This window comes from Poromitra crassiceps, assembly GCF_964638095.1.
Source record: "Poromitra crassiceps genome assembly, chromosome: 25".
NCBI lineage: Eukaryota > Metazoa > Chordata > Actinopteri > Beryciformes > Melamphaidae > Poromitra > Poromitra crassiceps.
Genome location: NC_139649.1, coordinates 12,386,420 through 12,396,452, shown reverse-complemented (window position 1 = coordinate 12,396,452; position 10,033 = coordinate 12,386,420). Strand labels below are relative to the sequence as shown.

The 10,033-nt window shown below is 46.9% G+C and overlaps 1 protein-coding gene across 1 annotated transcript in view; it reads left to right on the top strand.

Moving 5' to 3' along the window:
• The first annotated feature begins 260 nt into the window (after nucleotides 1-260).
• arhgap40 (Rho GTPase activating protein 40) overlaps nucleotides 261-10,033 on the top strand; it is a 22,662-nt gene continuing 12,889 nt past the window's right edge. Inside the window, exons 1-4 of the mRNA XM_083661082.1 lie at nucleotides 261-701; nucleotides 3,913-4,130; nucleotides 5,077-5,297; nucleotides 7,566-7,644. Coding sequence (XP_083517208.1) covers nucleotides 553-701; nucleotides 3,913-4,130; nucleotides 5,077-5,297; nucleotides 7,566-7,644 — 667 coding nt within the window. The 5' untranslated portion in view covers nucleotides 261-552. The remainder of the gene's footprint in view (nucleotides 702-3,912; nucleotides 4,131-5,076; nucleotides 5,298-7,565; nucleotides 7,645-10,033) is intronic.

The following is a 10,033-nucleotide window of genomic DNA, read 5'->3' as shown; positions in this document are numbered from 1 at the left end:
GTTTCAGCCAAAGTGGTTTTTGTTGTGAAGTGGTAACAGGGTCTTAGAGGTGTTTCAAAGTGTAGTTTACACATTCCTGTTTGAAGTGCAGAGGAAGGATGATGGGCGTGGAGCGAGGCAGGCAGGGTGTGGTGAGGGAGAGGACAGGTGTGAACAAGGTGACGATGTGCTGGAGAGTCATCACGTCACTCCCTCCTGCATACCAGCTCAGCTCACAGCCACACACCACACTGCACCTCGGCCCCCGTAGAGCATCAGCCTCTTTGCACCACACAGAAGTTTCACTCAGAAACTGGAGCAGCGACAGATTACTACTCGCTCCCACACGGTGTCCAACCGCCACGACTGGATCGAGCCCTAGGTTCTGTGCTGGACTGAATCAAGCTCTAGGTTTTGTGCTGTACTGTATCAAGCTCTAGGTTTTGTGCTGGACTGGATCGAGCTCTAGGTTTTGTGCTGGACTGGATCGAGCTGTAGGTTTTGTGCTGGACTGGATCGAGCTCTAGGTTCTGTGCTGGACTGTAGCTCCTGGATCCCTCCAGCACTAAGGACATGGGAGGCAGAGAGGAGACGGTGGTGAGCAGACTGGGCCCCACCGCGCAGTTTCCTCGCAGCCGGTGGAACCGATTCAGGTTCCGTCCGACACGAAAGTCAACCAGTGGCAGGCGCGCCAAGCCTCCCTCGCACAGCAAAAAAGACAGGTAGGTTCACTGAGATACACCTGCATTTGGGGCTGGATCGTGAAGTTGTCGACGCCACACTTGCGTGGCAGTAAATGTGAATGCTAAGATACTGCACAGCATCGTGGCATTCCAGATTCAAATCCATGCGGTTGTGGCAGCTGTAGCTTCTGCTGTGTACTACACAATGGTGTTATCCAGAAACACACAGGCATTCCCAACCTTTTTTAGGAGGTGACCCTATTCTGAGGTTTGATATTGCACTTAAAGTGCATGAGAATTGTGACTGTGTAGAGAAAATGCTTAATTCCATGATTAGGGGATAGAAGTCAAGTTTCTCATGTGAGCTTGTCATGTGAGCTTTCAAAATAATGATATTATAATATTGAAAGGGAAATTGTCATGGAATAGTTTCTCTACATGCTATTGCCTACATTATGGTGAGGAACTGGCTCCAGTCAGTCATCAGCTGAGCGGGTGCAGGCTGTGCTGCTGTGGCTCTGCACACCTCTGTTCTCTCAGGCTTCCTGTGGTTTATTGGATCCACAGTTGCAGCAGGTTGTGAACACTTGTTCTGGCTTGGGCCAGCTGTGTGTGAGGTTGGGTTGTGAACACATGTTCTGGCTTGGGACAGCTGTGTGTGAGGTTGGGACAGGTTGTGAACACATGTTCTGGCTTGGGACAGCTGTGTGCAGGGTTGGGACAGGTTGTGAACACATGTTCTGGCTTGGGACAGCTGTGTGCAGGGTTGGGACAGGTTGTGAACACATGTTCTGGCTTGGGACAGCTGTGTGCAGGGTTGGGATGGTGGTGCCAGATGTTGTATGAGGATGAGAGGCCTTTTTTGTAATAGTATTTTGTGAAAAGTCTTTCCAATTAAATCATTGATTGAATGTGACTGAATGAATGATTATATGATAGCAGTCTATATTATTATTATTATTATTATTATTATTATTATTATTATTATTATTATTATTATTGTTATTATTATTATTATTATTATTATATTTTCCTTCATTGAATTACTTTCATTTCCATGGGGATATACAGTACATAGCTTCAAATTATTTAAGTGGCCCAGTGATACTGAAAATGTTCTTGCTTTATATTGCATCATTCATCTGTGTAAGATGCAATATTATTACTTCAGATTCATTAGAAATTCAATGACCACCGACTCAGCCAAGTTATATATGAACGCCATGATAATGTCCCACCTCACTTACTGCATAACAAGTTTCGCACAAGCCAATAAAACCACTCTGAAACCACTTGAAACATTATACAAGCAGACTCTCAAAATTTTGGACCGGAAGTTAAACACTTATCACTACTGCCCCATCTTAAAAAAGTACAACCTCTTGAGTTGGGATAGTTTAGTCAGGTATGCCAATCTTTGCCTTGTGTACAAAATTCTACATAACACTGCTCCCCCTCCGCTCCGATCATTCATCACACAGAGGTCAGATACTAACCGGGCAACCAGAGGTGCAACTCGAGGCGACTGTGTTGTTCCGAGCAGAAAAAGTGCCTTCAGCCACTCTGTATTTTCAGTTAAGGCAACGCAGGAATGGAACAAAGTACCAGTGCATATAAGAGAGCTTGCTACTTACCGTTCCTTTACAGGACACCTGAAACTATGGCTCACAAATAACCAGTCATGTGCACATTAACAATAACTACTTCTCCCAGCATTCAGTCTCTAGTGTCTTATGTGTTTTTTATTGGTGTGTCTGTTTTAGATGTGTCCTGCTATGCTTATGTGTTTTTATTTTGTCTGCATGGCATTGTATTAATCAGCCCTTTATGTTTTTATTGTCTTCTTATTTTTGTAACACATGTATTTTAATTGACTTGAATTTTAGGCTGCCTTTTCAACATCTGGCCAGGGACAGCAGATGGAAACTAGCCGTCCAGGCTAACTCTGGCTCACTTACAGTCTCACTGTTGATTGGTGTGCATTGTCCCTGAGAAATAAACTAATAAATTCAAATTCAAAATTACTGAACTAGAATAGAGTATGGGCCTATATGACCCATTTCCTTGTATAGAAACCAGAATTACTATTTCCAGTCCTGCTGTTTTCTAAATGTAAGAAGCTTTCAGTGAGTGTAAGTGGCTAAATGAAACTCCTGACACCACAGCTGCCCCCTCCTCCCCCCCCCCCCCCCCCCCGATTCTGACACACCATGAAACTGGTTTAACATGTCAAAGCATTGATCTAGAACAGATTGCTCTGCCTATCATCCTCATCGAATTTAAAAAAGAAAAGAGAAAATGAAAGTACACTTGCTTGTAGTTAACGAGGACATTTATGAGAAAGAGGCCGATATGATCAACATGAAAACAACCCCCAAAGTCCGTTGGGTATTTCCAGTTCTAAGATATAATTACCGTGCCATTGTCTCTCATTGTTTTATAAGCACATTCATTCCTCAGAAACCGGTGGTTATTGAAGTGCGAGGTATTTCCATTGGATGTTGGCATGACAAGCCCGCAGGCACGCCAAAGACATTCAAAAGAGAGGATGGAGTCTCTCTCTAGAGATTTGCTGACTTGTAGAATGTGAGCGAGCGGCAGTCCAATGGGGTGAGTCAGCTGTCCACTTCCTCTCCGTGTCAATCATCGGTCGCATTTTAGTGCTCGAGGCTGCCGTTACTCCTTAGCAACTTTGCTAGTGTGTGTGTGTATTGTTGTCTGAGAACAATGCCCACAGTCACGTTATTGTGAAAAGCCGTGGGCGTGGCTATTCTGCTGGTGTTTGTAAAGGAAATTCAGATATGACCCCCCCACCCCCCTCCTCCTCCTGTGCACAGTGTGTCTTCCAATGTTATTGTGTTACATTGATGTATCCCAGAGAGGTTTCAGTAGATGGAAGGGTGTAGCCCCCTAGAAAAGACAGCCCTCACGTGGCGTTGCGGTGACACCTAGTGTTTCCACGCGGTATTATGCCTCCAGGCCACATTTTGCAAGAACAATAGAGACCCCCCCCTTTTTGTCCAGGCTCGGCATCTCTCTCCTCACTCCGGCCCTCCCTCCTTTTGTCTCTCCATCTCTCTGGGCTCTCCCGGCTGCTCTCTCCTCCCTGCATCGCCCCAGTCTTCAGCATTTCTCCTGCGTGACGTGTGTGTTTTTGTTTAGGGTTATTTTTTGTTCCGCCCGCATGCTGGTTTGTTTGTCCGTATGCACGCGTGTGATTTCCTTACATGTGTGTGTATGTTTGCATCAGAGATCCCAGCTCCTCCGAGATGAACGTGGAGCCCTGGGCGAGCCCGCAGGACCAGGCAGCCTCTGAACAACACACCCCCCCGCCGCCGTCCCAGGATCCCGAGGAGCACCCCGACAAGCTGTGCCTGGACTCCTTCTGGAGCGAGGTGGAGACCATCCGACAGGGGAGTGGCTACGCGGACCTCGACGTCGCGAGGAGAGACTCCAGACAGTCGGAGGGTAAATAAATATACCTACCTACTTCCTGTATCGTTTTGTCCTGCTCAGACGGGCGGCCGACGGGGTTCGTGCGTAGACGGCGCGTGAGGCTTAAATAGTGCGAACATTCAACACGACCGCCGTTCATAGATTCTGATGAAATGATGCGTTTGCCGCGGCAACGTATCGGCTTTCTGACTCTCATGCGGCAAAGCAGCGCTCGTCGCCATGGCAACAGTGTCAAACACTCTATGGCGGGCAGGCGTCTTTCATGTGCAAAAGTCCAATAGCCGTTCGTGAATGTTGACTTGATGGGAGGAATGCTCTTTTATGTCCGTTCAAATCAAGCAGATCAGGCACAGCCCCTTGTTACCTTTGATCCTTTTGGTATTATGTTGTTAAATAGATGCACTGTTTTAGTTTGACTTTTGAAGTCTTTATCTGTGTGTGTGTGTGTGTGTGTGTCTGTCTGTCTGTCTGTCTATCTGTCTGTCTGTCTGTCTTGTCTGTCTGTCTGTCTGTCTGTCTGTCTGTCTGTCTGTCTGTCTGTGCGTGCGCACATCCCTGTTCAAACCTGTGGCTGTGCCCATGCCTGTACTTATATCTTACATATATTGTTATATGTAACATATATATGTTACTGTCTGTGTATTCATGTCCCAGTATTCAAATTTTTAACTGTTGTAAGATCATATCGACCGTTTCACAAGAACTCTGTTGCTATATAGCAAGTTAGAGTTCTCTCTCTAACTCTAACTCTAGTTTATTTCCTATCGGCTATTGTATTAGCAATAGCTGCTTTCACTTCATGACTGTTCATATTATGACTATGTGTGTGTGTATTTACATGTCTGCATCTATGTGTATTCATATCTCTTTATGCCTTGTGTGTGTGTGTGTGTGTGTGTGTGTGTGTGTGTGTGTGTGTGTGTGTGTGTGCGTGCGTGCGTGCGCGCGTGCGTCTCAGAGGGCGAGCAGGAGGAGCAGTGGCTGGCCGATGCTGGTTTGTCTAACCTCATCAGCGAGGACAGTGAGGATGTAGGAGACGCGGACCTGCTGTCCACTCTGACCCGGACCCAGGCTGAGGCGGTGCAGCGCCGGCTGGACTCCTACACGCTGTCCCTACGCAAGAGGAACAAGCCCCCGCCCCGGGACGTCCGCGACGTCTTCAACCCCCCCATCGCCCAGGTCAGAACCTTTTCAAACTGAAACCATCGCCCAGGTCAGAACGTCTTCAAACTCTGAAACAAGGCAGAACCCTGTGACAGCAAGACTCCCTTTGAGCTGCAAGGACGGGCACTGTCCAAGTTTATCTTTATCTTTATCTTTATTACGGATCCCCATTAGTCATCACCGCAGCAACAACTAGTCTTCCTGGGGTCCACACACAACAAAACAATACATACATACATAACATTGCATATAAAAATACATTCAATGCACTAACATAGTATCACTATCAAATCACAAAAATACAATAAAAGGAATTAAATTCTCAAACAGTCATATCCTTAGTGTACATTACAGTAGGCCTATCTATATTTTAATGTAAACTTATTTCTTTTTGTCTTAATGCTGTTTTCAATTTATTTTTAAAACTTATCTTACTGGTAATCTGTGTTAGATGTACTGGCAATCTGTCCAAGTTTGAAAACAACAATGCAGTTACCAAAGTGTGGTGCAATCAAACAATTGACATAGCACACGGACCAGACAGACAGAATTGACAATAAAATACAATAAGAAACCATAAGAAAAAGAAATGCAACTCTGAGTTAAAATGAGTAAAAATGTGTTTTGAGGTGAGATTTAAAAACAGGCAGAGTAGATAGGGACCAGCCTAACTGACAGAGGCAGCTTGGTCCAGAGTTTGGGGGCTGTAACAGCAAAGTGGCGATCTTCCCTGAGGTTAATTAAACCTTGCCTTTGGGATAACCGGAAGCAAACATGTTATATTTCCCCCTGCCAAAATTAACTTTGAAGGTGCCCTATTTACACAGCCGCCCATAGCTTCAGCTAATCTACAAATAGCAAGAAACAGGAGACTGACCCTACAACAAATTGTATTTTTCTTCCATGTGATTCTAATGCAGAGAAACATGTATGTGTTTCAACATGTGTACAGTACATGCATACATTACACTCAGTACATGTACGCTGTAAGCATAGTTCTTCAAAACACCCAGATAATTTTTTCCAGATAGTCACATACTTAGAATTTCATTCGGTGTCCTGGTTTCCATTCCCAGAATAACAGCTGACTGTAGAATCCCTCGGGCCTGCGGCTAGCAACCCCGCCCTGTAAAAAACCCACTTGCTACAGAACCCGCAATCGCAGCCCGTTGGCGCAGTGTGGTCCACACGGCCCTATGCTCCACTTAGGAGCCTACAGGGAATAGGAAGAAGAAGAAGAGAAAGATAGAATCCCTTGGCGAAAGACACACGCGTGTAAACGTGAGCACAGCCTTTCTGTGCCATGGTTGTATGCGGAAGAATTTACAAATATCCAGGCATTCCCCCTGGTGTCTGTCCTGGTGTCTATCCAGGCATTCCCCTGGTGTCTGTCCTGGTGTCTATCCAGGCATTCCCCTGGTGCCTGTCCTGGTGTCTATCCAGGCATTCCCCTGGTGTCTGTCCTGGTGTCTATCCAGGCATTCCCCTGGTGTCTGTCCTGGTGTCTATCCAGGCATTCCCCTGGTGTCTGTCCTGGTGTCTATCCAGGCATTCCCCCTGGTGTCTGTCCTGGTGTCTATCCAGGCATTCCCCCTGGTGTCTGTCCTGGTGTCTATCCAGGCATTCCCCCTGGTGTCTGTCCTGGTGTCTATCCAGGCATTCCCCTGGTGTCTGTCCTGGTGTCTATCCAGGCATTCCCCTGGTGTCGGTCAGGACTCGGCCAGGGACCTCTTAGCATCCTGGGTGTATTCTACTGTCCTGTTCCAGGCAGAGCTGCTGCTGACCTATCAAAGTCAAGCCCATGTAAAGGCCATGCTTTGTGCCGCCTGTCTGATTGAGCAGCACTGAGGGAAATAGAAACACTTCTTCTGATCCCTATCAGTCCTTTATCACTCAGAAACACTCCCTTTGTCCCCGTCCAGCTACTCAACTGACAAAATAAAACGGAACGTTTATTCCCAGCGGTGGAGAAAAGATGGATGGTATATCATTCTCAGGGGGCATTCTTGCCTTCATTCGACAGGACAGTAGTTGGACAGGAAAGATAGGGAGGGTGGGGGGGGAGGGTGACATGCGGCAAAGGATTCGAAGGATTCGAAACGGGTCGGATTCGAACCCGGGCCACCCGCGGGAAGGACTAAGCCTTTATGGTGCGGGCTCTACCACTGATTTTTTTTAAGTAGAAGTTGCTCCAAACAGAAATGATTGTATTATTTGTAGGTGTTTTTCCTCATTCCAAATGTTACCCGTTGTTGATTTCTCTTTGTTCTCCTTTCTCACCAGACCCTTCTCCCGGAGTCTCAGCATAGTGGGGACCTAGCCCAGAACAGTATGGCGTCAGTTGTCAAAACACCACTATCAGGTAAGCGCTGCTAAATGCCATCACCATGTGATCCACAATCAAACAGTGGCAAGTAACTTAAGGGGATGACAAAGAGGTGACAAGTTTTGTCATAGCCGGTCAGAAGTGGTTCTACAATATCAATCTGCTCGTCGAGGGCTTCCTGTAGGACCTTCCTCCTCAGGTTGGCTAGCAGTGTTCTTGGCCGTTGGGGGGACAAGCTTGATTCGTTGTTTGCATGCATTGTCTCAGGCGTGTCCATCACGACACGTTGGGAGGTCCCACCGCCTAACCCGCTCACGATCTGGGTGGTCTTGTCAATGAGCACCTCCGATGGTCTCTTCATCTATTGGATAGAAGTGGTTTGGATGTGGAGAATCATCTCCGAGGGATTGAAAGAACTCGTCTACCGGGCTAATACTCTGTGCTGTGGGGATTGGTGTTTCCCCTCATAGTTGAATGGAATGGAACTTGTCGATCTTGTCAAACTCGTTGATAGAGTCGAGTGCGTGCACATGTCATGTGCCTCCTCATATAGTCGCTGATAGCAGGCACCTATGACATCACCGGTGATGTCATAACGCTTAAACAACTATGACGTCATCACCGAAACGTCATCCAGGACAGTCCCAGGAGAGAGTCCACATGTAGCGATGGATGTTGAGGTGGCAGGGGAGATCCATCAAGTGACAGCGGATGATGATGCTGCCAGTGGCGTGACTGTTGAGGCTATGGACCAGCAGTTGATTGAAGCAGCGGTGAAGCTGGAACCGGAGGACAGGAAGGAGAGTGCCGACGAGCCTGTGGTGACGGGAGCGTCACCGGAGGTCGGAGCCGAGAGCATTCCGGGAACCTTCGCTGCAGACCGGATCGGGCTGGCGGACTGTTGCTGCCCGATGAGGAGACGCAAGAAGCGATACCGGTGTCCGGACGGAGTGCCTGTCCGTGCCTTTAGGATGCATGAGGGTGCCTATGAGGACATGATGATGCAGAACTGGTGCGTGTCTAGGGGCCACAAACGGAGACCTAAGGCGCGGAAATGCCGCACCACCGCCGTTGCCAACGATGGAGGACATCCGTTCCCAGGAGGGACGAAGAAAGGCCATGCACGGCCAGACCACGAGAAGACTCAGGAAGATCTCCCAGACCACATTCTGGTCCCCTGCTCCTCCTGTGAGTAAAACATCGCACACTAATTCTGACCGTGACATTATTATTGCTTTCTCAGTCGTTAAGTTGCCTTTTGATGAGTCTCTTTTACCCACCCTCCACCCCCGAATCGACCACGTAAAATTGTTGTTACAGTTGAGTTGAATAGACAGTCAGTTTACGTGATCGGATCAACTTACAGACTACTTGTGTGTCTTGTGCACATCTTAAAAATCCAATGTGAAGTAGTCAGGTGAGCAGCAGATTGACATCAAACCTCTCACCCTCATCAATCAGGCTGTTATCTCTCTGTTCATTGGCTCAGGTTAATCCCCTTACTGCTTACTTCCTCGTTGCTGGTGCTGCTGCTGGGGAAAGCCACTGTCCTTGTAGTGCAGGCTTCACTCGCCCCATCTCAATTCATTGTAAATGATATGAAGGTTTTTATACACTAGGCCTGCCCTGCAGCTCGCCGAGCTGGCCCCACAGCTATTGCTGTAGCCTGCACTATTGCCATGCACAGTGCACAATTGTTCAACTTTGCATCATGATGACATCACAATGATGTCACAATGTCTATGACATCACCAATGATGTCACAATTGATCGAGTGTAACCAAAAACCACAATTGCTTGAGTGGCATCACTCACTGATGATGTCACAATGCCATCAGTGCCTATGACATATTCAGTCATGTCATAAGATGATTTTGGTCAATAATGATGTCACTGATGATTTCATAGACATTGTGACATCATCAGTGGGACAAAGATTGAAACAAACAGTGCCCACTTGCTCCCTTTTTATAAGGAGACAGTGGCATCGGGAGTCTTCAGGTGTTGTTATTTCATTTACGTGAACATTTGTAGTTAATCTTGAGGATCGATCTCTTTCAAAGGCCAACCTGCTGTCAGATGCCGTTGCTTCCCTGTTTGATTGTCATCACAGAAAAATATTTTGTCATTCAGGGAGGTATGAGTTTCTCACCTTTCCTCATATTTGTGGAGTTGTTTTCATTGTATTTGTTCTTCCTCTTGTTTTTGGTACAGTAACACTTTGTTTGGATAGTGCGCTCGCTACAGAGACTACAGAGTATTTGTAACATTTCAACAGTTGACATTCAACAATTCAACTGTTTCACATTTGTCTGTAGATGTTTACCAGAGGTAAGGTCTATACTATACACCTCCCCTTTCTCATTGTTCTGTTTGACTCTGAGGCAGACAGACATCACCTGTCGAAACGTCAATCACCCGCTGC